We start from the raw sequence: 25,358 nt of genomic DNA, 5'->3' as shown, positions 1-25,358 counted from the left end.
CTGGCCCAGAGCTGTCTCCATACCATTGCCGGTAGACCGTCTTCCCCGGGCGCCTTTCCATGGCTTAGCGGACAGGACCTTTTGTTCTATCTCCTCCATTGTTAGGTCAGGCATGCGTGCTACCGGGCGCTCCGTTGAGGTCGTTGGCCCTCGTCTTCGATTCTCGCTGGCAAAGGTGGGAGAGAAGGCCGGTGAGTAACTCCTGCGCTTGTTCTGCTTTACTCCTCCGTGATGGAGCCATCGGGTCGGACGAGCGGGGGTATCTTATCGCCCATCGTGCCGCTGCCGGGTTTGCAGATACTTCGTTGCTTGCCAGATGTTAGCGTCATCGGCCAGGAAGTCGTTCCAATGCGAACTCTTCTGTCTGCGGATGGCGTCGTGGTACTCTTTGGCTGCCATCCTGGCTCGTTGTTCGAGCTCTGGGTGCTGTTTGCCCAATCCTACGTCGAGATCTCGCCTGGTTTCTCCAAAACGTGTATGTCTGGCGAAGCCGTGTCAGGTCTGTTGTCCACCACCGCTTGGCGTATGGTGAGGGCTTGGGCTTTAGGTGTCAGGCCGTAGACCGCCTCGGGTTACCGCTGCCATGAGCCTGTCCGTCTGCTGCTGGACATTGCCGTCCCAGGGGATGCGTTCGAGGTTTGCTGCCACCCTAGTCCTAATTTCCGCCCAGGGCGCGTTCTTGAAGAGGAACCTCGTCTCACTGGGACGGTCCCTCCACCGTGGTGTCAAAAGCTGTCTCGATTGCTCTGTGGTCTGAGCCATGGTCGCAGGGGTGAATCGTGCATCTGAGTAGTTGGTCTGCTAGTTCTGCAGAGGCCAGTACCAGGTCGATTGTGCTCTCAATGTCGCCTGACTGCCACGTCTTCGTGCCTCTTGGGAGGAGGCTGCAGAGGGAGTGTTCGTCCATGAGGTTGATGATGCGGTCTCCCTCGCCTTGTCTCCGTGGTGAGACATCGTCCCCTCCCCAAAGCTGGTCGTGGCGGTTGAAATCGCCCGCCAGGATGATATCCGTTCTCGTCCCTGTTCCGTTTCGAAACCTCCTAATCAGTCGGTCAATTTCCCTCATTGCATCTTCCAGTGCTTCGTCACTACCACCCTCCACATACACTGACACCATCAGCACTGCCCGATCTGGGAGCCGAATGCGTGCTGACGGTGAGGTCTGCCGACGGCACTGGAATCTGCTCGACCTCTATATCGCTTCGTACCCATAGCATGCTCCGAATTGGCCACGTGGTTTCTCGTCTTGTCGTTGGTATAAGCTTCGTCCAGTTGTGATGACTCATTGGGACCGTCGTCACCGAGCCTTCGATCAGCCTGGCATATGGTTCGGAGATGGCCAGCACTGCGAAGTCCTTGAGTCCCTCGTCGTTTAGCAGACTCTGCTGCACTTCTCTCCGTTTGCGGACGTTGAGCTGAAGGATCTTAAGCGTCTTGGGCCCCATTGTTCAACCAGCGTACCCGACAGTTCTTGCTAAATGACTCGTGTGGTCCTCTGCATAGCACGCACTTCAGGACCACGGACTGACACGTCTTGTGGTGGTGACCCTGTTCCGCACACCTTCCGCATCTTTGCGGCTTTTTGCAGGCGAAGGCCTTATGGCCGATCTCCTGGCATCTGTAGCACTGGATTGGGCCTTCCCGGGGCGCGAAAACGGTCGTGTAAGCGGATTCTCCGGCGAGATGGAAGTAACGCTCGTCTAGAAGTCGCCTTGCTTCGCTGCCCTTCGTCACGTAGACAACCATCGAGCCGTAGGCCTTGCTTGTATCCTTCCTGCTGAGCCAGGCAATCTTCGCAATGTTGACGTCGTTCTCTGTCCCTAGCGCCTCTGCGGCTCCCGGCAGGATGTTTCCGTCCGCATCGAGGACCGCTGTTCGGTTGGCATTGTCTACCCTCACCGGGTACAACTGGTCTCTCAATACCCGCACTCCAGGAACACTGATCTTCACTGCCGCTTCCTTGACGAGCTGGACCTCGCCTTCGTCCCTGCAGATTACTCTGACTCGGTCCGGGTTTCGGGCCTCCTTCACAACCGCAGCGCAACGCCAGTCTCCCATGCTTTCCTGTGCCCTGGCCTCTGTCTCGATTGCCTTTCTAATGTCCGCCACCTGGACGTTTCCCTTCTCTTTCTCCTCCACCCTAGATGTATCGATCGTACAGAACAACGTGTCGGTAAAGGATGAAGGCGTCGTGTTTCGCGAGGAGAGGGTGCGCACACCGCTTGGCTGGCTTGATGGTGGGGTGCGAGCGACTTCGGCGTATGACCCTCTTGCGCTTGGTTGGGACGAAGCCATGGCTACCGGGTGGCGTTGAAGGGTATCAATCTGATCCCGCGCTTGTCTCAGTTCTTCAGAAAGCTGGGTCCTGGTGTCTGCAAGTTGGCGATGTAGTTCTTGAATCGCGTCGTGCTGCTTGCAAATCACCTCGCGTAGTTCGCCAATCGTGTTTCGCTGCTCGGTAATCATTCGGTACATTTCGTCTCGTTGTTCGTTGATCGCCTCCAGGAGCATCTGTATACCTGACTTCCCCGTCTCGATCCGGCTGTTGGCTCCATATAAAATCCCAGACGCGCGTGCTCCTCGCGTCGTAACCGCCCGCGTGGTCTCGCTCGCCGCTCTCCTCGACGTGGTAGCCACGTCCTCGAGCGATTGCATGGCTTCGCGAGCTTTCGCGCTCGGTTTCAACGCGCGGCTCGGTCGTCTCGGCGAAGGTGGTTGGTCGGCCACCTCGACCACGATTTGGGGCTGCGCCTCCGCCGCCATCTTGCAGTCCCTCGGCAGTGCCGCCCGACTTTCACAAAAGCTTCCTGGTCTCGATCGCCTCTCGCCGATGAACCTCTCCCTTATTTTTCGAATGCTCGTTCGTCTTTTCGTAAGATCGTCCTGAGCGCCTCGAAGTTGGGCTTGGCAGTGGTGGTGCACGGACGATCTGTTGGGGTCTGTCGGCTGTGGGGCTGGCCCCGGTTTATAAGAGCCAATGAGATGGCGCAGCCCTAGGCAGCTTCACCGGCGACCACGAAAGGACGAGTCGCCGTACCGCTGGAGTGGACGCCTTTGAGGTTGGCGAGCACGTCCGAGAACTGCTTGCCCTGGCTCTTCTGATAATTACCATGAGCGTCTCGAAGTTGGGCTTGGCAACAGAGGTGCACAGACGCTGCGGTCTTTGCTGGCACGCAGCGCTCCGAACAGTTCAATCAATCCAATCCTGGGTCCCCGATTGGATTGGATTGAAGATTTTGAGGTGCGATTGAACTGAACTGTTCCTCAGATTGAACTAAACTGTTTAGTTCAATCTGCCAAGGCCTACCCCCAGGAAGCAGCTGATCCGGTTCCGCTCAGCCCCCCCAAAAAGTCTCCCCAACAGTCACACCACTCCCTGGCGTTCCTCCTGCTCTAGCTATCTAGAATCCGCAGCCAACTATTGATACACTGAAGCATACAAAGGGTTTCCTCGTGCGTGCGGTTTCTCTGATGACCCAGGGCCAACTTCGATGCACTAAAACACCTCTCGCATTCTGTTGAACAGGGTGGAATAGATAACAACTCAAATGCCGTCTTGGAAAGCCGTGGGAAACGGTCACGATTACGCCACCACCATTGATAAGGGGTCTCTTCTAGTGGCAGAACCGGCTCATCGAGGTAGACACTAACCTCATCAACGGATACGCGATCCAGAGGGTCATAGAAGTCATACCCAAACGCCGGGCGATGTGAAGGTCGGTCCCGGGACCCGTTTGATGAATCCGGAGCCGGTCGAGGATAATTGTGGTCGAAGAAAACCCGGAACCGGGCTTGAATGTCGGACGACTTAAGCGGATCATCTGTAAAAAACCGCTCAATCCACCGCATCTTACAGTTCGGAAGTAGTATCATTGCCGCCCAATAAGCTGGGGTGGCGTCCATGATCGCCAGATACTTTTCCAGCTTCTTAATGGCAAGTTTGAGACTCTTTTGGATAAAGGCATACCCAGTATCATCAACTTCATCGTCAATTACCTCCCCAAGTTGAACAACACGCTGTTGAGGGCGTGGCGATGGCGCTGGGTGGGGCTCTGTGGTAGAGGGCCGATATCCAAGTGCTGGGAGGTCAACTTCAAAGTCGTCCAAGTGAGCTGGAGGCCGGATAGTTCGCCCAGACCGCCGTTGACTTGGGGGTTCAATATCTGGGTCTGGGTCTGACGAAAGCGACTGCATCCGACCGGGATTGACAGAGTTTCCCAGGGCCGGCGACGGTGGCCGTATACCAACCCAGGGACCCCCATGGAAACCGTGATGTTGACTAGCTGTTCTGGCATACTGTTGATAGAGTTCGTTGAGGTTCCTGTGCAGGGTGTAGGCATGTGATACGACGTCTGCAAAGTTTGGTTTCCGGCCCTCAAACTTCTTTGTAATGATTTTGAACGGTTCCAAGATGCAACGGATCTCTTTGAGCACCACCCACTCTGAAGGCGTAAGCTGGTCATCGCTCGTGATATTATCTGGATCCTTCTTGGTCACGATGTTGACGAAATAATCCAGAGGATCACGTAACATGATTGCCCGGTCGATCATGTGGTAGACTGAATGCCATCGAGTCTCATTGTCCGAACGCAACTGCAGCTTTGCAATGTCCTTGTCCATTAGAATAGCGCCGAATTCTTGCTGTTCTTCCTCTGTCAACTTGCTCTTAGCGATATCCGAAAACAGATCCCGGCGTTGAGGACTGCGGCGAATGTGATGAACCAGGAAGTGGAGCTTTCCAATAGGGCCAGACTTGCGCCATTCCTGAAGAAGCCTTCCCTCTTCCGCTGCGTTGTGGTGTGCCAGGGATTCCGGTGCCAAGGACTTGATGAGCTTCTTGTTGGTTGCTTGAAGGAAGGCCTTAGCAACAAGGTTCAATATGTGCCCGAAACAACGGACCCGGACCTTGCATTTGAGGGCGATGGCTTGCGCAGGGGAAAGCGTTGGATTGAGGTGTAAAAGGACCCTCGTCATTGCCGTATCGTTGTTATCTGCATTGTCGGTTTGGAAATATCCAAGGCAGGGCTGTAGGTCAAACGTCTTGATGACGTCTAGAACACCAGGTGCAATGTTCTCGCTAGCATGAGTCCCCGTAATCCGTGACAGAGTCAGGAGGTGTGTTTGATAATTGCCAGAGCTCTCAAAGTAATGAACAACGACTGCGAGTAGCGCAAGGTCATGAGAGGAGGTCCACAGATCGAAAGAGAGGTGTTTCTGATGTAGAGAAGCCTTGAGCTTAACCTTGATGGAATCAAGGAGATCGTGATACATACTTGTGAGCCAGCTTCTTGTTGTATCCCCCCCTTTTGGAAGAAGGGCGTCAGTCAATGGAGCGTTGAAGAGCTGTAGTATTTGACGGTAATACTTGTTTTCCACTGCGGCGAACGGAATGTTTGCCGTAGCCATCCAACAAACAAGGAGGTAACGAAAGCGCTCCCCTTGGGTTCTTGGAACCACGACCGTCAACTTTTTGTTCTTGTTGCGGCTCAACATCTCGCTAATACTGTGGTTGGTTGCAGCTCGTTTTCTTGATGTTGTAGCTTGGGGGTCGTTCGAATTCGAGTGAGGTTTATCGTCAAAAATACGGTGTTGTTCTTCGAGATGACTTCGTGCGGCCGAAGTCAATTGAGCATTGAACGTTGTACTACATCGCTTACAAACGAAATGGAAGCTTTTCGCCTTCATCTTGACTGTATAAATAATCGGTTATTATAACGATAAGCGTTGAGGGCGCTGTTGTGAGAAATAAAACTAACCAGTTGGATCGACGACAAGGGCAACGCAAAAGCCGTGTTTCCACACCCAAGAGCGCCTGTCTTGCCGCTTGTCTAGCCAGTTTTCAGGCACGTACTTGAGGTCCTTCTTGCAGGTCACAACAGGCCATTGCTCGGGGACGATTGACGCTGGAGGGTCCTCCCCAAGCGCCTCAGTCTGTTGAACTAGGGAAAGCGCATGGCCAAGCCTCGAAAAGGTGCTGTTTTCGGTGGTGACGACAGGCCCGGTGACGACGGCGGCATTCGTCGGGGATGTGGCAGTAGAGCTCGTGTCTGAGGTAGCCATTGGGCGGTAGGGTTGGACCTGGTCGAAGGGCGGTTGATAATGGCAAGTTCAATCCAACAGCGATTGACCCTGTTTGAAACAACGAGACTGTTATCGATAAATAAGTTCGCCAGTTAACGTTCGTTAACTAGTTATCATATAACGGCAAGTATTGTCGCTTATAACCCTAACCCTGTAAGTTCAATCGAGCTTAGTTCAATCCTGGAGCTGGATCTGGATTGCACTGAGACCCAAAATGGCCGGATTGAATTGGATTGGATTGATTGGATTGAACTACTGAATTGAAAAGATTGAACTGTTCGGAGCGCTGCTGGCACGGGCCTCTGTCCTTCCTCTTCGGTGATCAGTGTCGTTTTTTTCCCTCTTACTGAACCCATGGCTGTTTTCTTTGTTCTCTTCTTGCTTGGATCGGCCGGAGAGGCTGTCTGTCTTCTTTTTTGCTTCCTGCTTGGCTCGGTTGGAGAGGCCGTTTCCCGTTTCTTGGCTCGTTATTCGCCGGAAACAAAACCAGACACTGTCATGATCACAATGAACCTGCTTCTGGCCCGGAGGCCATGAAGACGAAAACGTCCTTCATAGACGTATTACAATATAGCAGCAACTCTGAAAGAGACTTTCCGCGTTAGATTTCCGTCTCGGTCCAGAGGGGCGCGTCCTCTTCGTCGGCGGTTTCAGTGCCCTGGCCAGATTCAGGCATGGCAACCTGCCTGCGAGTGTGGCGAGGGACGAGAGACTGAAACCCGGCTTGCCCCTCCATCTGCCTTCTTTGCCCCGCATTTGGCTCGGGATGGCGACCGTCTTGCTCTTGATTAAAATGGTGCCATTGGGGAGCCCGGGGATGGCGAGGCCCGCGCTGTCGTCTGACTGAAGGAGGACGGCCACCGGCGGTCCAAGATGAAGAATCACATCGCTGGCGAGCGCGATGGTGCCGGCGGCGAGGTCGGGAAAGATGTCGACGGCCTTGAAAGGCGCCCCGTTGACCACCTTTAGCCCGACAAACTGGTTGCGAGTCACCACGACCGGTATGCCTTGGGCGTAGAAGAAGAGGCCGGGGGTCGGCAGTTGCGAGTCGTCTCCGTGGCGGAGCACGTGGCATAGCTCTTGCGTACTCAATCGCTTCCCCGACTCAGTGTCGTGCTTGGCCGCAAAGACTGAGATGTGGAGACCATCCTTCAACCGGAACATATCTTGAATTGCATGAATGACGCGAGATTTGCCCGTGCCGCCCTCGCCGCCGACGTACTGGAAGTGCTGCCGGCCCCCCTCTTCTTGCAGCCGCGTGCCGCGGTCGTCAAGGAACGCTGCTGGTATTAATACCGCCAGCGGCTGGAGCTTGTTTAGGGTCCAGTGTCTGGTGAGCTCCAGGGCTACATCGACGTGTGTTGCATAACGGCCAAGTTCCAGCCGCATCTATCCGCCCGGACCGACCCCGTCTGCTGGCAGTAACCCAACAAAGAAGAGGAAGGAACCAAGCTCTCCCGAACCGGTCAGAAGCAACAGATCCACAGCGGGAAGAAAGAAGGCGCGGCTGTATGACTAAACCCGACATTAATACGAAGAGACCACATTTGCTTGCTTTCGTAATACTCGTCAACTTCAATGCCCGAGCGTCAATCGCAGGACGGCATTTTCTGATGCCACTATCGGCTAACTGCGCCAGCGCGTTCCTCCAGGCTTCCTTTGGCGTGCCCGCGCGCAGCGGGCACGGTCACTCCTGTCGAGGCTATTGTTCCCCTGGCCTTGATAAGTCACACCTAAACACCCCCCTAGCACATACGACCATACCTGCCAGAAAATACGGGATCCCGTCCGCTCTCCCCTAGTCAAACTCGCAAGGGCTGAACTAGTACTCAGGTCGGTGACGACTGGGGAATCCTCAGTGTTGTATGTTTTCTTTTGCTTTTGCCTTGATCGATATTCGATATGGATTGACAGGGATATTGAAAATATTTCACCAACCCTGAGGACGCCCAGCGAGGCGCTGTGCACGCCCGCAACCGACAATACCAGCGACAGCGACAGCGAGATGATGCCGGTGGAGTTGGTGGAGCTGGTGCCGGACGTTGCCGACGGCGGCGTTCCTGGCGGCGGACCCCACGAGCGCCCGGCGCTACGAGTGATATTTGAGGCCGGGATATCCATTGGGGTGGTTGGTGAAGAGTGTGGCGTAGGGGGATATGAGCGATGCGAAATGAGAGTGGCTGCTTGGGTGTATGAGGGATAGGCGGGATGAGGAAGGTCGTTTGTATATGTATGGGTCTGGGCATCTTTAGGTAGGTTTGGGGTTGGGACTGTGGATGTGAAGTCTCTTCCTTGCGTACATCGCAAATGTATTATCCTGTCATTCCAACGGGGACTCCTGTTATAAATCGGTAGAACAACTTCCTGCGATGTTTGTACCTTGCTTCATCATCTCTGGTTTGGCAAGTACTGTCAGTGCCACTTGCTCAGGAAGCGTCGTACAGCACGACCCAAGGACCTCTTTTCTTTGGTCGGCGGTCCGTCGTTCGTCATGAACGCAGTAGGTGGCGGCGGGTAGCCTGCCGGCGGGGCGGGTGGCAGCGGCCGGGCTGGGGAAGCAGCCTCCTTAGACACTGGTTTCGGTTTCTTTTGACGGTCCTTCATCTCAGCCAAGGGCCGCAAAACGGGCGATAGATTCGCCGTGTCCAGACCGGCGCGCTGAAAGTATCGAAGCGCAGACTCCCAATTCGCACTCGACGCGACTTTCCTCCGCCCGCCATGGCCGATGAGGATGATGGCGACTTGGCGAATGACGTGGAGATAGGTCTTTTCAAACTCCTTGGAGTAGTCCGTACATCCCTGGCATCGCCGGACCCGGTCCAGCATGAGAACGTCGAGCGGCGTTCGCCCAAGGCTGTCGAGCTCGTTGGGATTGATGCCATGCCCCAGAAGCCAGATGGCCGTCGTGGGAAGCGCCAGGTGGATTGGCCGGCACGTGTCGGTTCTTGACTTGTGGTTCCTGTTGCCCCAGACCGGACAATTTGCACCCCCCGGGTTGTGGTCGAGCAGTAGGGCCGTGAGTCGGTCTAGGCCGTCGATGCAGTGTGTTTCCCACGGGTCGTACCAGGAGTGGAGTTTCAAGGGATCGAGAGTGTCTGTGAATAAATCCGACTCCTGTGATGCGTTGTATCCGTTGTCGAGGATGAAATTCGCCGTCAGCAGCCGTTGGTGCGTATGTGTCTCCCGTGAGCCGAGGGCGAGCGCAGTCAGGAGGAGAAGCTTGTTGCACGCGGGCGACGTCAAGGAATTTTCTTGGTCTCGTAAGGAATCCCGCAGGTACAAGCGAAGTCGGAAATACGTCGCAAAGGCCACGTGTGATCGTATCAAGTCCCTTCTGAACTTGTCGTACAGGTAGGCGCCCGAAAACCTCAGGATGTCCATCAGGCCCACTCCAAGACCAACGATGACCTGGTCCGGCACGCTGTCGAGAAACGTCTGGCAGCTCGTCCCGGTGGTCTCCTCGGCCTCGGCTCCGTGGTCCAAGGACGGCCGGAGCGCGTCGAGCATGTCCATGTGGTGCACTCGTATGAGCTCCTCAGTCAGCCTGAAGCTCACCAGAGATTTGAAGTGAAATGTATGGCCGTTCTCATATGTCGCCTTGGCCATGGGCCCGAGCACCTGGTCCTTGAAGTCGAGCTTGACGACGAATTCGTAGACAGTTTGGTGCATCAGCTGCACCGTGGGGCTGGACGGGTCTGCCGTGAACAGACCAAACGACATGGACACCAGGCCCCCGCCCCATTGTAACACGCTTCGTTTCGGCTCGTTTGTGCTTGACTTGTGACCGCGCGCGCTTAACTTCTTCAGTGTTTCCAGTGCGGCAGGGTATGTCGGCGAGTCCGAAATGAGCGTCGTCTTCCAGAGATAGTGCAGGCTGAGCTCCTTTGGGTTTCGGGCCCGGACGACCAGCTCGAGCAAGGCATATGTTTGCCACCGGAGGCTTTGCGGGATTCGCTGGATGATAAAGTGGTAATAGTCGGAGAGTTCCGTAGGCACAGAATGCAGCAGTCTCAACAGGTCTTTGAGAGAGGGGACGTTGTCTCCCTCAAACGCTGCCATGAGTTCCTTCAAAATCAAACTGGCCCATAGAAAGACACCGGATGCGCGCAATACAATTTCGTCCGCTATGCGCGAGACGGGGCCATGCTGAGAAGGATCTAGCGATTCGATCAGGTGCGTGGTGCAAAAGTACCGAATATCCGATTTCGTGAAATCCTCGACCGAGAGGCTCATTTCGCCGCCAAAATGGGAGACGAACTCCTCCCAAGGACGGCTCGAAAAGCACAGCTTGGTCGTCGTGAGCGACGAGTCGGGTCTGTTGGCGAGAAAGTTGAGAAAGCGGCACACGTAGGCGGGCGGGCCGTCAAACTCATCCAGGGCATCGAGAAAAAAGATGATACGAATCTTGACTTGGTTTTGGTCCAATATCGACCGAAGCGCCTCTTTCAGGCGGTCGATCGGCCACGACATCTGCTCCACGCGACAAATGTACCGGTGGGCCTCGTGCAGTTGATCCGAGTCCTTGGGAAGCGAGGCCGGTTCTCCAAGGTGGGACTCGCGCGACGACGAGGTGTCTTGGATCCGGAATGCGGGTGTTTCAAAGAGAGAATCTAGAAATGACAGGGTTCTCTTGTTGTTCGAAAGGCTCTTGATGATCTGCCGAAGCACGCTTCTCATCAGGCCTTCCAGCGTCTTTTGGATTGCCGTTCCGCGATAGTTGAAGAAGAAGCCAGCTGAAATCTGACAGGTCGAGTCCTCGAAATTGTGCGAGTACTGCCAGGTTCGCTTGTCGGTGTATATGAGCTTCATGAGAGTTGATTTCCCCGAGCCGGGCTTGCCATTGATCCAGAAGATGCCGTCGTCTTGTCGGAGCCACGATGTGAAGGGCTCATGTTCGTAGATCCACTCGCATGTGTGTCCGAAGCGGTTGGCGATCAAGGTTTGGCGCAGGTCCAGGTCGGGGGAGTCCAAGGCGAAGAGAAAGTCTGTGGAATGGTTAATATCGTAGACCGGTTCTTTAATATCGGTGGTGATAACTTGCTGTTGACCCGATGTCCGCGACGTTCTCGCCGAGCGTCTTCGTCATCTCGCTCCGTACCGCTATCGGGATCGTCCGAGCGGAACTTTGGAGAGGTAATCAGGTTGGCCAGCGAGGCCGATTGGGCCCCGAGCTCGTCAGGGTCTGTCGCCGCGTCGGAGAGGCCGCACACTAGACGTAAAAGGTGAATTATCGGGCCGGTATTCGGGTCGGCGCGGCTGAACTTGACCATTTCAGAGTGGTTCCTGGCGATGGGGTGCACAGACGGCGCGGATTCCTTGATTCTGTGCGCGGTAGCAGAGTCCGGGTCCACCAAAATGGCGGACGGTCCGGTCATTTTACGCGTCTTCGCGTCAAAGATGGGTGATTTGTCCGTTTCGAAAACCCAGTAAAAGGTCATTTCCCCCAGCTTGGAAATGCCGGAGAAGGAGCGCTCCAGGCGGCTGAGGTATCCATATGTGGCCGACTCTCGGGAGAGGTCTTGCACCAGGTGCTCGATGGAATGGCCTTGGACGAGTGTGAGCAGATGGCTCTGTTCCATACCGAGGTTGGGGACCCCAAACATGATGGCCCCCTTACACCTCGTCAGGATTTTGCGCTCGAGCGAGTTGTCCTGCGAGTTGGCCAGCCTGCACAGGGCGTCCTTGAGCACGATGCCGCCGAGACTGTGGGCCAGGAACACCAGCGGCCTCGCGTGGTCAAGGGCGCCGCCATTCGCCCTAATCTGTGAGATGAAGCCGAGGGCGAGGTGTGATATGCCTTGGAACGAATGGGAGCCTGCGAGTCTGGTATCGTAGCCGTACAGGATGGTCCTCAAGCCGGGGACGTAGATAGGGGCCAGGTCTCGTATCCACATGAAGGTCTTGTCGTCGCCGCGGGGCTGCCAAGAGCCAAAGGGATGGCTCGCCAGGCCCGAGATGGCGATGCAGTCCGCGACGTGTTTTTCGGGCTCGACGTCGTTGAGGGGCGTGAGCCCCCAGAAATGGCTGTCGAGCACGGGATACTCGTCGGCGTCAAGAACCCACTCGGCCTGGCCTTCGTCCGAACGGCCCAGCATCGCAGGGGGCTTGAGGAACATCAGGGTGGCCACTTTGGAGGGTGGCATTTCCCAGGGGGTGAGGCTGGTGGCCAGCGAAAAGACCTTGACACTCTCGGCGGGGATCTCCATGGCCTTGGCGACCAAGGCTCGGACGGCGCCGTGGCTGCTTGTGCGACTCGGAATTTTGGAGAGCCGGAAGACGGTCCGCCTCCAGTCGGCCCTTGTGGTTCCCATGGTTGTGCGGAGTGCGTCGTTTCGTCAGCTCATCGGGGGATATCTGTCACGGTAATTGCGGAGCGAAGTGAGGTAGAGGTCGGATGCCGAGTTCCAGGCCGTCCTTTGCGTCTAGGTACTCAGCCGCACTGGGTGGCGTCAAAAGCGCAATTTGATGATTGTCAATAACTACCAATCAGGATTGACCTTAAGCGCGCGGACATTGGTTTTTGAACTGTGGATTCGTCAACCTAGTCTAGATCAAATGAACGTTTCAAAGTACCTAGGTAAACATGCCCTTACGATCGCGGGTTGAATCGCCGTGGTAAGAGTTAGTCTGCATATTACATGGTAAGGTAGCGTACCCTACTATATACCGCGCACGACCCCCAATCTCCTCGAGCCCCAACCCCTATATGGAACGGGTTATACCCGTGATACTCCCCGCCCCCAAAACTCGGCCCCGGCCGTCACATGCGTGCACACTCTCTGTGGCGATGTGCTGTTGTAGAGTCTGTCGCTGTGTTGCCTGGATATGTATAGGGAAGAGTTAGTTACTGAACTTTTGGTGCCATGGATCCTGTCGGTCCAACGTTGCTCACTTCACGTTATTATCGCGATGTTGGGTAGTTAGGTATTTAGGCACCTAATTCTGTTCACTGCTTCCTAGGTGGTAACTAAGGTACTTGCGAAGTACATAGGTACCTGTGTTCTTTTCTCCCAGTTTAGCCCTGTAGTCAAATAGTGACGTCAATATTCCATGAGGAGTCAAAATGGGTCCCGAGTCAAACCGCCTCTCAATTGGCTTTCTAAATAAACTAAGTTAACACTCGGTAGAATAGGCGGGGTCGGCCCGAAGCTAGGTTATGTGTAGTAAAGTGTTCATAGTGCTACCCAAATAGAGTTTAACTCGAAGAGCTTCCATCTCATGATCTCAGTACCTAGGTAGGCATCTAGGTAGTGAAAAAAGCCCGAGAATTCCGAAGTGTAGGTAGGGAGCCAGGCCATAGCCTGTTTTGCAACCGAAGTATCGGTGTGTTTGAAGGGAATCATGAGTGAGTACAAGAAGCACTATGCTGCGGCCAACGAATACTTAGTTCTCTCCCTAGATAGGCTCTCATATTCTGACCGTCCGCATCACAAACTTCGACCAAGTCGCATGTGAACCAGATGTAGCCTAGGGTTAGGGTCAAAGTTAAACCTTCGCCCCCGCTTCGGCAAAGCAGCGCAAGCAAAGAGATCAAATCTGAAGGTCGTGGAAGGATGGAATCAGATAGGTAATCGCATCCCACCTTGCAGGATTGGAGTGGGAGGTGATACTCGTCCGTGTAGGGCGGCTGCAATCGACGTTTTCTTTTTACCAGCCCTGTGAGGAAAGGAAAACGACAACACCTCCGCGGGATTTGTCTTGGCTTCATTCAGTTTGGCCCGTTCGAGATTTTCTCTTGTCCTTCGCTTTTCTGGTTCCGCCAATGGCTCCCACGCTGTTCCTTACCTGAACCGAACATTGCACGTCGAGACCCTGGGTTTGAGAACCCCCACGCGGCACAGGGGCTCTTGCCAAACAGCTCTCTCCGCGTCGAGGCTTACCCCGCGCCAGTACCCAAACGGCCAGCCACCTCATACTCCAAATTTGGGGGTTCCCCTTCTTTTCCAACACCTCTTCTCCCTGGTTGCTTAGTGTTTCTCTTTGACCACCTGCTGGTGCTTTCACGACTAGGACCCGTGGTGCCGTGCACCTCACTGCCCGTTGCTTCCCTGACCCTCTTATTATTATGCCGACCGACGAAAATGACAGGGGTATTATTCCATCCGTAAGAATTTGTCGGTTTCGAGGGGACAGCCGCACCTCCCCTTGCCTACACGTGGAGGGCAACGAGCTCTGAAGCGGTGGGGTGTGGAGATGAGCGTGGGGGCATCCCGCTGCTTGGGCGCACCTGGGCAATCTGGGGAAGCTTCCCCTCTGAGCTTTTTGCGCGCATGGGTTCAGCTTACGGAATTATTGAACTCGACACCGAACATCGCCCAATCTGCAACGACCTGCTCCTCGAGCCCAGATTTTCCAATGTCCTTCTTCTGCCGCGGAAGGGTGCGCGCCGCTGCCTAACTTTCCAGATTTTTCTTGCACCCGCACGGGATTGTGCCCGAATGAGTTCCGCATTCCCCGAAGCCGGCGTGGCACTCTCACACTTCGAAACCCAGAAGCCATGGAATCCCAAGACGCGGCGCAAGCCCAGAACCGCGCTGCTGGGCCCGGCCCATACAAGCGCGCGAGCCGAAAGGGAGCGCCGCGCCGCTTTTCCTGCGACTTCCCGGGCTGCGATAAGATTTATTCGAGGGCCGAGCATCTCCAACGACACCAGCTGAACCGTGCGAACCACCCTCCCGTGACGGAGTATGCTGCTCTGGAGTCTGGACTGACGAACGGGATCTAGATGCCCCCAAGGAGATCTACCGTTGCGACATTGCCGGGGTATGCGCGCACTTCCTTCCACCCCATTCCAACTCCAAGCACGCGCCTGCACCTGTCCAGTCGCCTCCCCTCCTTCCCCAGTCTTCCACCATATGAAGAGGCCCGAGATCCGCTGACGCCGCCGAGCAGTGCGAGCAGAAATTTGTGCGCGCAGACCTCTTAGCCCGCCATAGGAAACGGCACTCCTCATCCTACATCCCTCGGAACCGCATGCCAAGTTTCAGCGCAACTACGGACTCGTCCCCACCAGCCACGGCTGTGTTGTCCCCGACTACCACAACCGAATCCCGCCCGGTCCTGCCCCGGGTTCCCCACGACGCCGCTATCTTGCTTGGCCCCGACTCGAATTCACAACCCTCTCCGTCCCTCCCAAACCCGGACCCGCGCAGGATGCACCAACACCCCGGCTGGCATCCCCAGCTGCCCGATATGGGGGCCTGCAACATCATCCGCCCGAAACCGGGCTACTACCCCCAGCAGGAGCAACGAGTCCCCGAACGGTCCACCCCTATGCCCTACCACACAGCCGAGTTCCAGCCCGACGACATATCGCGAGAGAACTTTGCAGTGTGGTTATTCAACCCTCACGCCCCTTATGGCGAGTTCAACGTCTCGTCCCACGTTCCCTTTGTCGACGGCGGCGGCTTGGAGTCGACGCTCAACAACAACATCCACTATGACTACGAGTCCCTCACTAGTGGTCGATCCCAACTGGAGACCCCAACCCGCTTTGTCGAGACCGACGAGCTCATTTCCGAGTTTCGCCGCCAGGAAATCCTCCGATGGTTCCAGGTGTTCCGCCAGAAGCAGCCCAAAGCGGAGCCCCTAGTTGCCAACCTTGCGCATGACGACAATGGGGACATTCCTGCCCTGGGGCTCGAAATGATGCGCGACTGTTTGCAGGAGTACTGGGACCGCGTGTCACCGCGGCTCCCTATTGTCCACCAGCCTACTTTCTCGTGCAACCGATGCTCCATCTTCCTCCTCATGGTCATGGTCGCTTTGGGTGCCGTTTCACTACGCACTAGGGACTCAACCGGAAACCTAGCCGACTACGGTGGCTTTGCGGACATGGTGATACTCGGTGTGAGGTCCGAGATTCTTACTGCCGAGGACGCCCAGCCCCCGGTTTCGCTCTGGGTATCCCAGGCCCTCCTGCTGCTCGAGTTTTACGAAAAAATGTATTCCTCCCGTCGACTTCACGAACGCGCTCACATTTACCATGTCGTGGCGCTCAACCTTCTCCGGCGTGGGAGCCCGCTTATTGGCCGCTCGGGAAGCGAATCACCCCCTGAAGTGCCGTCAGCCGAGCAACCACAGGGCGTCTCCCTGGATTCCCACACCTGGTGGTGCCGATGGGCCGAGACCGAAGCCATGCACCGGGTCGTCTTTGCTGCATTCATGACGGACACCATCCACGCCGCCATGTTCGGGCACGCAGCCGACATGGCGCCCCACGAGATCAGACTTCCCCTTCCTTGTGATGATAATATGTGGACGGCATCAAATCCAGACACAGTACGCCAGCTCGATCAAAACCTACGCATGTACGGCATCAGGCCCATATCTTTCCTTGATGGCTTGAAGCGTGCGTTGCACGGCAAGGAGGTTAAGACCCATTCCTTCGGCCGCATGATTATCATGTCTGGCCTGCTGAGTGTCGGATGGCATCTCAGCCACAGGGAGACCCATGAGAAGTGGCTGGATTTGACCGCACCGGCCACCGAAACCCACGAGGCATGGAAGAAAACCCTATTGCGCGCCTTCGACGACTGGAAGCGCAGCTTTGACGCTGCCCAAGGCGCGGCGGGAAACTCTACCCTCGCCGACGCGCCAGGCTCGAATGGCCCTGTCCATAGCGCTGCTATCCTCTACCACTTGGCTCAGATTAGCTTGCACGTCGATATCATCGACTGTCAAGTATACAGTGGCGCCAAGCGGTTGCTCGGGAGGAAGGTTTCTGTTCGAGACTATACCAACGTGGTTGCTAGGATGCGAGCATGGGCCACTCTGTCGTCAACTCGCCATGCCATCTTGCACGCCTTCAAACTCCTTCACCGCGTCCTGGTCGACCCCCGACGGAATGCAAACTCTGCTGACCGCGAGCGGTTGGATATTGGACCCGGTGTCGTGAGTCTGCCACCGATCGAGGTTCAGACGTACTCTTGCCGCAACGAGCCAGATCCCCATCGACCTTGGGTGATGTACTACGCTGCCTTGAGCATTTGGTCATTCGTGAGAGCGATTAGCCGCCAGGATTCGCTTCAAGAACCGACCGGGCATGCGAGTAACTCGTTCCGTCCGGGAAAACCATCCCCTATCCAATACCGGCGTGTGGCCGCCTACCTGGGTAACATTGCCGCCCTCCCCGAGCTGACTGAGAGCGCTGCGACGGGTTTAGGAGATGGCTTGCCCGATTTGCTCGACACCTTGAGCTCGGTGCTTTCCGAGGCACACTCCGAAATACTACAAGAAGCGCATGTACGACTGGAGGCGTGTAAGGAGATGCTCACCAACTCCAGTGGGTGACATTATCATCAGAGATGTTGCCAATTTACTGGCCACACGGGAACCAGAATAGTGATGGTCCTATTTCATGACTGAGCCCCTTGCCCCTTGTAATGTAGGAGGCTCCCCCGAGTAAGGGATTTCATAGGGGGTAGGAAATGGAGTCTGGGAGCATCGCCCTTCTTAAGGGCTAACTGTGTGGTTACCAGTCGTGCGTAGTCTTGCCAAGAATGTGAGTACAATGGAATCCTGTCAAATTGCCGCTCCCCTGCTAACTCGGGCCCAGGTTTGATAGAAACCATACCAACGCTGTCCACACCCAGTCCTCATCTCAGACCTTGAAATATCCCTTCCACAGATCTCGGAGCTCTCCCCTTGGATCATACTTTTTTGCGACACGCCTCAATTTCGCATGATTTTGCTTTCCATACCCTGCAAATACGTCCTGCGTCTGTCCTGCGTAGTTCATGTATATGTACCCGTTCTTCGACCTTGCTCCGCGCGACTCTGCGAGCGCGTTGATTTTGTCTATCAGCTCCTTAGACCCAGTCTCCACCGCCGCGTCCATCCCCGTGCTTGTCCATGACAACGCCAGCTGTACGATCATAAGTGGCCCATCTTCAGGCTTCAAACCCAACGCGTTACCGCCGTTGACCTGCATTGCCTCCAGGATGTTGGACGAGATGGGTTGGTAGATGAGAAACGGCGACACGGTGGAATTGTCGGCTGCGGCCGCGGCGAGAAGACGAGCCACATATTTCTCCCACAAGGGCACAATGTCCAGCAGTAAATCGGGCGTCGCCGTCGCAGCGACGCTGGTAACCCACCACGTCTGGCGCAGCCCCGGGGCCTGTTCAATATCGCGTGACAGCCGCGAGACGTTGCTTAGCCGGGTGTTGGTAGACAGCGTCGGCAGCACTGTGTTATGAAACTCGGCAAACACCGCCGGCGGCGATGCAAGATCCGAATGCGTAGCGTGAAACTGATCACTGAGCACCACGTACCCCCCCAGCTCAGCCGCGTACGTCATAACAAAGTAGGTATGCGCCGCATGGTCATCCGCCAGCCCCTTAACCAGCAACTCATGCATCAGGGGGATCAGCGTCCTGTTCGTCGCCGCCCCGGGATACACGCGCGAACTCGCCCACAAATCCCCCTGCTCGAACGCCACCAGATCAAACCGCGTCACCACCCCAAAATTCGACCCGCCCCCGCCGCGCAACGCCCAATACAAATCCCCATTCACCCCGGCCGACGCCTCCACCACCTCCCCCGACGCCAGCACCACCTCATAACGCCGCACATTATCACACACCCACCCCCTCCCCCCCGAAAAATACGAGATCCCCCCGCCCAGCGCACAGCCGCGCTCACCCCAACCGAGCGAGCTCCGCTGCGACGTCACTGCCTGCTCCGGCGGGATCCAGTCACCTCCGCACAAATCCAGTCCATCAGGGTCTGAGCCCCCCACCGCCGGCTATGGTCTGAAACGATCCGATGAAAGGGAAATCCCGTCCAGGCCACGGAATCACTACAACCCATCCGGTCGAGGAGCGCGTGTGTCTGGCCTCCGAAAGCCGTGTGCCCGCCGCCTTTGATGGAGAAGGGCGCGCGGTGGGTGGTGAGGAAGCGGATGGTCTGGGCGACTTCGGTCGTGTTGGTGGGGGTAATGAAGCAGGCCGGGTGGAGAGCGCTTTGGCGGGCGGACCAGTAGGTGTTGTGGGTGGGGTAGAGGGGGGAGGAGGGGAGGGTGATGGTTAGGTGGGGGTGGGTGTGGGCGAGGGTTTGGCACTGGGGATGGTTAATGATTAGGCGTTGTTGGGGGATGGGTGTGGATATGGGAAGGGGGAGGGGGAAGGGTGTTCCTTACGATGGTTGAATGGTCATGGTTGTGGTTGGTGGTTGTGGCGGCGGCTGGGAGCGCCAGGCCGAGGAGGATAGGCCATGGTCGTAACATTTTGGATGTTGACTGCCAAATGTTGTCGGTGCGCACCTGGCCCTCTCATACCTATCTTGCACAAGTGGGAAGACATGCTCTTAAGCACCCAAAATCCACGACAACGTAGCTGCGGGTCAAAAAGACCCCTACATCCCGGGTCTGCAAGGCGCTAGATGTGCCACGCCGCTGCAGCTGCAGGCGAAAAGCACTGCCCGGCGCAAGAGAACCGCTCGGATTCACCGTATCGACGAACGTGGGTGCCACCAACTCGCCAGGGATAGGTTACACCAATCACACCGATGGCGTATCCCGCCGAGACTCGCCTCGCACTCCCAACTCAGACGGAAATTGGCAGATCCGGCGTTAGTGCTGACCAGGACTGGCTGCCGAACACAAATCGTCTGCCATTTTGGGCCGTCTCGACTCTATTTGCTGTCGTCTCTCTCGGGAAAGGATGAGCCGGGCCGATATGGATTGGGACGAGTTGTGGGAGTCAGGTTGTGTAACACCAGCCAACTGGAAGTTAGGTGCCTACATAAGCCTCTGACTCGGGTTTTGCATGAGTCAATGGATGAACAATTGTCCGTTGGCTAGCTGCCACTCGACTACAGCCCTCGGTCTCACCCAGTTTCTACAACCCAACTCATCATCAAAGGGTTGTTGGCCATCATATACCTGGGAACTGCTAAACCCAATGTGAGAGGAAGTGCTTTACCTATGGTGTAGGGCAACGCATTAATGTGCCGAATCATCTATATCCACGAAGGTGGACGGGGACACTGGGGTAAAAAGAAATCCGTGGTCCGTAAGTACCTACTAACCCGCAGGTACCACGTCCGTAGGACTTTTTCGTATGTGGGTTGGCCTAGGGGTCGTCATCAACAACCACTTAGATGAAGCGTGCAAGAAGACTATATCACTACCTATTGTGCGTTGAGACAAACGTCTAGGTCCCCTTCCCCAAACCCCTGAGCACTCATCAGCATACTCCCCGACAGATACAACTCCTCCTGGCCTGGAAACCAATCTCTCGTAAACTGGCTCGTCGTAGGGTTTGTGATCAACAACTTGAACACCAGCCCCGTCTGGCTTTGCTCAACGGCCCGGACCAAACTGTTCAAGTACAACATCACGGTATGCAGCCCCTCCAGAAACTCGGGCTCTGGCTCGAACCACGCCACCCAGTCCACCACACACACCACCACGCCCACCCCGATCTGCTTCACCAAACCATCAAACACCAAACACAACGCGTCCAGGTCCCGGCGCCGCAACGCCTCGGCCTCGGCCACCCCAACATGCGACAGATCCACTCCCAACTCCGCCCTCCTCGTCGCAAGCAGCAGCACAACCTGTGCAATCAGAAACCGCATCATCCCCGCCGGGCCATCAAATCCTTCCTCACTACCACCACCACCACCACCACCATGCCCACCACCCCCATGCAACCGACAATAAAACCCCACCGGATACACCCCACCACCCCCATCCCCATCCGCCAACCTCGCCAACCCCCCCAGCAACAACGCACAGAAATGGATCGTAACCGGCACCACCACACCACCCAGAACCCCCGGCGCCATGGAGGAGGTCGGCGGCGTGACGTCCATGCCATGGATGGTGAGCACGCACGACGAGAGCGAGCGCAGCCAAGTCTGGAACTGGTGGGAGGCAGTGGCGAAGTGCAGGGTGGATTGTTGTTGTTGTTGCGTGGCGCGGCTGAGGAGGAGGGTCAGGTTTTGGTCTTTGGTGAGGGGATAGGGGGTGTTTATAGTGTTGGTGGTTGTGGTGTTGGGGGGTGTGGTGGTGGGGTTGGTAGGGAGGTTGAGGGGGGTGAGGAGGGAGGGGATGGTGAGAGTTGGTTGGGGCGGGGTGGGGGGGAGGTAGGGGTTGAGGAAGGTTGTGGTTGTGTTGGGGTGGGGGATGGCTTGGAGGGTTTGGAGGTGGAAGTTGCGCTGGCGTTCTTCGAGGCGGTGGATTTGCCCTGTGTGAGGGGGTTGGTTAGTATGGTAGGTAGGGGGCGTGAAGGGGAATGGTGGAAGTACTCACACTCAACGCCTTTGGACATGCCATGGAACTGCTTCTCCAGCACGCTGAGAGCCTCAAACCTCAAGGCCGTAATGTGCTCGCTCATTTGTTCGACCCTTTTGCCCACCGTGAGGACGTTATGATGGACGGCGTGTACTACCTTGTGCAGGCAGCGTGAAATACAATCCTCAAATGATGATCCCTTGTCCTAGAGATTCGCGCTGAGCTTTTCTTCGAATTCTTTTCCGTAATCGCCTTGTTCAAAGAGGGCTTTGAGAGATTCGCCAACTGGATGGAGGGTTAACTTCTGGCACTGGGAGACTGATGACAACAACATACGGGACGACCGGTACAGCCATTCCGTCAGTGCTTCTATGGTCTCGAGGATGGCGATGTACAAATCTTCGGTCTTTTGCCGAACATCTTCATCCCAAGCGTACATCATGAGAAACGACTTAGTGCCCTCAACATGCTGAGAAAGTGAGTCGAGGGTCCGGATGATCAGCTCTTGGATCTCTCTTCTGCGTGTTGCGGCCTGTATATCGCCCCTGTTTTAGTACTATCCCAAGTGGGTGTCGAATCACTGAGCTCACATTGTAGATCAAACACAATCCCCCGCATAGAGCACCTGTAAAGTCTCCATCCGGAAGCAGCACAACGAGAAACTTTATCCGGCAGGCCACTGATCCAAAGAGACGCTGGGTGCTGCGAAATGGGTGTCTCCAGCTGCGACCTCGCTTGGTGTAGTCATCGAAGGCCTGCGTGGCCTCTTCAAGGACTTGAGGCCATGTGGTGCTCTCATCGAAGGTGACTTTCCATGCGCCCCTATCGTTGTACTTGGCGAGAAAACGTTTCATGAACTGGCGAAAATGGTCCTTCCGCTGCTCAAGCCTACATCAAGTCAGAACCCCATCGCACTACTACTAGTTGTGGCGTCAAGGAGTCCCTTTCAGACGCTGGCGGGGCCATGTACTTGTCCATGGCCTGCTTGAACGCCCATGCCGGGTCGTGCTCCGGGGCGTTGAATGTGATCCATGGTCCCATATCACCTGCGTCCTCCTGGGTTCTCTGCGCCATCGGTACAAGTAAGGCTGGTGATAACTAATGACTTAACTGTTGGCCGTTTGTGGGGTTATAATTGTGTGAGCGGCGCTGGCCTATGGCGCATCATCGTTTCACATCCCCACGGATGTGGGAGGCGAGCCGGTAAAGAAAGGCATCACTAAGGCCCTCGGGAAGGCCCAGAACAAGAGCTTGCGGATTGTGGCGGGAGCCTTTAAGTCTACCCCCATCCGTAACCTCGAGACAGAGACATGGGTACCACCATTGGACTTGTACCTAAACAAACGGCTTGCAGATTTCGAAAACCGACTCCAACGACCCGATCTGGACGACGGTCGAGGCGGCAAGAAGACGGCGGCGAGCGTTGTCCTCACCGCCTGCCGCAAGATACAGCAGAGACTTAGCTCGAGGAGGGGCAACAGGGGCCGACCGCGAACGTTGGGACCTCAAGGGCCTACGGCGGTGGGAGAGAGCCGCGGGCACGGTCATGCGCTGGACGGGGGGAACCGTTGATACGAACAGGGTAGTAGAAGAGGCTTGGAAAGCCAGGTGGTTAAAGGAACGGGACGGCAGGGCAATCACCAGGCCGGCGGACGACTTTGACCATCAGCAGGAGACGCTATTCCGGAACGAAACCCTAAGGAGGCACGACGGTCTCAACAAGGCAAAGAGCTCACTGCTGATTCAAATCCGGACGGGAGCCATAGGCTTACGGGACTTCTTGTTTACACGGGGAGTCCCGGAGGTTCTGACTCCTGCCTGCGAGTGTGGCGAGGGACGAGAGACTGCCGAACACCTGGTAGTGTGGTGTTTGGCCCCACCGGTGACTAGAAGATGGGAGAGAACTGGAATTCGGACACGACGGGACTTTTACTCTGTTCTACACGGCATCAATCCCACGACTGCACGGCTCGCGAGGAGAGTTCTCGACTGGCTGATGGACTCGGGGAAGCTGCCGATGTACAACTTAGCCAGGAGGCTCGAGCTGGAAGCGGCGGCCTGAAGCGCCCCCGTTCGGAGGCCAGGAGGCCTCCTCTCTTTGTATATGTAGGCTCACTAAAACGCATCGCTCCTTGATTGTTGGTATGGGTTTTTCACCCGGCCCCGGAGGGCACGGTTTTCCTTACACTAAATAGCTGAGGGTCCGGCACGCCCTAGGGCATAGCGGAGTATGAATAATAATATTTGCTTTTGTCTTGCGGACCAGGAGTTGGGGTGAGCCAGTCCCCTTCCCCCTTGAGTAATTGAAACGGGCGCTGAGCTAACAAGGGTTCCTCCGTTCTACAGCCTGCCTGCAAATTAGCAAAGACATCCACGGCAATCAGAGCTTGACTGATGTTCAGTTACGTGATGAACCATGGGAAAACTTGGAACTCCCCGTCGGGCACAAGGAAATCGTGCATGCCTTGGTAGACTCGCATTTTTCCAAAGACAAGAGCAAAAACATCCAGTTTGACCTTGTCAGCGGCAAAGGTGAGTAGTAGCTGTTCCTCTTTGGTCGAAAATAGTATCAGCTAACTATGGTATTAACAAGGAAACAGGGAACGGTGTCATTATTCTCCTACACGGCGTGCCAGGGGGTTGGGAAAACATCAACAGCAGGTAAGGATGGTGCCCAAAAGCTACCTACCTACCTAAGGACCTACACAGGAAAGACTTCTGACCGTGACCCAACAGATTGCGCCGCACAGAGTTACGGCAGGCCGCTGCTGCCCATTACATGTGGTATGTAGATGCACTTCCCTGACTAATGTTAACTTTGCCCATTATTAAGATACCCGGTTTGGGATCGGCGTTGCTAACATGGCTCCATCAAGGTGACCTAGGACTGACGCCTGCTGAGGTGGAATCTCGGCTGCAGGAGATCTTCAGGCTTGCACAGGCGTGGGGTTGCGTCATGCTACTTGACGAAGCCGACATTTTCCTTGCACAACGAACACCGACGGATATTAAGAGAAACGCCTTGGTCTCTGGTACATATAAGCATGCCGATATCCCTTTCTTAGCGCTTTGACATCTTGACATAAGTTCATTTTCAGTTTTCCTCCGGACTCTGGAGTACTATGAAGGCATCCTCTTCTTGACCACCAACCGGGTAGTTAGGGGTTTTCGACGAGGCCTTCAAATCACGCATCCACCTGTCCTTGTACTACCCTCCGCTCACCAAGGACCAAACGATCAGTATCTGGCGCTCCCACATTGCTACCGCTAAGAAGGAGAGCTGCATTGAAGTCAACGAGGTTGATCTGGTGCTATACGCACAAGAAATATTTCAACGACAGAGTGATCCCCAGTTCGGTCCTGTTTGGAATGGTCGCCAGATCCGGAATGCCTTCCAGACAGCTGTCGCGCTGGCGGGCTTTCACAGCAAGGATAACAGGTGTATCAAGTTGGAACCTAAACACTTCAGCCAGGTCTTTAGCGTTTCGGACCAGTTCAGCAGTTACATTTGGCTGGTCAAGCAGCGCAACTCGGACGCGCAGTGGAACGCCATGCAGATGCTCCGACGGGACGACTGGACTTATGCAGGACCTCCTGGGGTAAATCTAGCGACCAATAACCAGCAAGGCGTCCAGGCGCCTCCTCGCTTTAGCAATTTCCCACAGTTCAGCTTTGGGCAGCAAACTGGTCCTTCGAGATCGACGGCCCCTTTCGGCGATGGGATGGGCACGGGAGGCATGACCTTGACCGGCGGCGGTGCTGCCAACCAATTTGGTAACATCCAAACAACCTCCGACCAACAATGGCATACCCATAACATCCACTACCCCCTACCGGTCGGTCAAAGCAACGCAAACCTCCGGCTCCAGCCCACGCCCTCAACAGGCATGGAAAACGACCAACAAAGACCTCACTGCCAAGAACAGACCCAGTCATACGCGCAACTAAACCCCAGCCATCAGCAGGGTCTAGTGCAACTGAACTAGCTGTTTTCCCAATAGCGGTAGCAAAATGAACAACAGCAGCGGCCCAACGC

At 55.8% G+C, this 25,358-nt stretch overlaps 6 protein-coding genes across 6 annotated transcripts; 2 read left to right on the top strand and 4 right to left on the bottom strand.

Moving 5' to 3' along the window:
• Positions 1–543: 543 nt before the first annotated feature.
• CHGG_07550 (uncharacterized protein) lies at positions 544–7,245 on the bottom strand (the record flags this gene model as incomplete). Its single annotated transcript, XM_001225205.1, has 8 exons — positions 544–801; positions 1,107–1,433; positions 1,519–2,954; positions 3,038–3,179; positions 3,652–5,503; positions 5,658–5,733; positions 6,429–6,631; positions 6,764–7,245. The coding sequence occupies 8 exons, from the start codon at positions 7,243–7,245 to the stop codon at positions 544–546; spliced, it is 4,776 nt and encodes a 1,591-aa protein (XP_001225206.1).
• A 1,248-nt stretch (positions 7,246–8,493) lies between these two features.
• CHGG_07549 (uncharacterized protein) lies at positions 8,494–12,392 on the bottom strand (the record flags this gene model as incomplete). The annotated part of the gene is made up of 2 exons (XM_001225204.1): positions 8,494–11,066; positions 11,180–12,392. 2 exons carry the CDS (start codon positions 12,390–12,392, stop codon positions 8,494–8,496), a joined length of 3,786 nt encoding a protein of 1,261 aa, XP_001225205.1.
• A 2,662-nt stretch (positions 12,393–15,054) lies between these two features.
• On the top strand, positions 15,055–17,373 carry CHGG_07548 (uncharacterized protein; the record flags this gene model as incomplete). The annotated part of the gene is made up of 1 exon (XM_001225203.1): positions 15,055–17,373. The coding sequence occupies one exon, from the start codon at positions 15,055–15,057 to the stop codon at positions 17,371–17,373; it is 2,319 nt and encodes a 772-aa protein (XP_001225204.1).
• A 310-nt stretch (positions 17,374–17,683) lies between these two features.
• Positions 17,684–19,309, bottom strand: CHGG_07547 (uncharacterized protein; the record flags this gene model as incomplete). The annotated part of the gene is made up of 3 exons (XM_001225202.1): positions 17,684–18,783; positions 18,888–19,143; positions 19,223–19,309. 3 exons carry the CDS (start codon positions 19,307–19,309, stop codon positions 17,684–17,686), a joined length of 1,443 nt encoding a protein of 480 aa, XP_001225203.1.
• Positions 19,310–20,386: 1,077 nt separating this feature from the next.
• CHGG_07546 (uncharacterized protein) lies at positions 20,387–22,396 on the bottom strand (the record flags this gene model as incomplete). The annotated part of the gene is made up of 6 exons (XM_001225201.1): positions 20,387–20,404; positions 20,491–21,275; positions 21,341–21,475; positions 21,659–21,854; positions 21,913–22,210; positions 22,293–22,396. 6 exons carry the CDS (start codon positions 22,394–22,396, stop codon positions 20,387–20,389), a joined length of 1,536 nt encoding a protein of 511 aa, XP_001225202.1.
• An 819-nt stretch (positions 22,397–23,215) lies between these two features.
• On the top strand, positions 23,216–25,308 carry CHGG_07545 (uncharacterized protein; the record flags this gene model as incomplete). The annotated part of the gene is made up of 5 exons (XM_001225200.1): positions 23,216–23,428; positions 23,725–23,854; positions 23,923–23,983; positions 24,059–24,106; positions 24,564–25,308. The coding sequence occupies 5 exons, from the start codon at positions 23,216–23,218 to the stop codon at positions 25,306–25,308; spliced, it is 1,197 nt and encodes a 398-aa protein (XP_001225201.1).
• Between the last annotated feature and the right edge of the window lie 50 nt (positions 25,309–25,358).

The sequence above is a fragment of the Chaetomium globosum genome, genomic scaffold (assembly GCF_000143365.1).
Source record: "Chaetomium globosum CBS 148.51 scaffold_5 genomic scaffold, whole genome shotgun sequence".
NCBI classification, from domain to species: domain Eukaryota; kingdom Fungi; phylum Ascomycota; class Sordariomycetes; order Sordariales; family Chaetomiaceae; genus Chaetomium; species Chaetomium globosum.
This window is presented reverse-complemented; position numbering and strand designations above follow the sequence as displayed.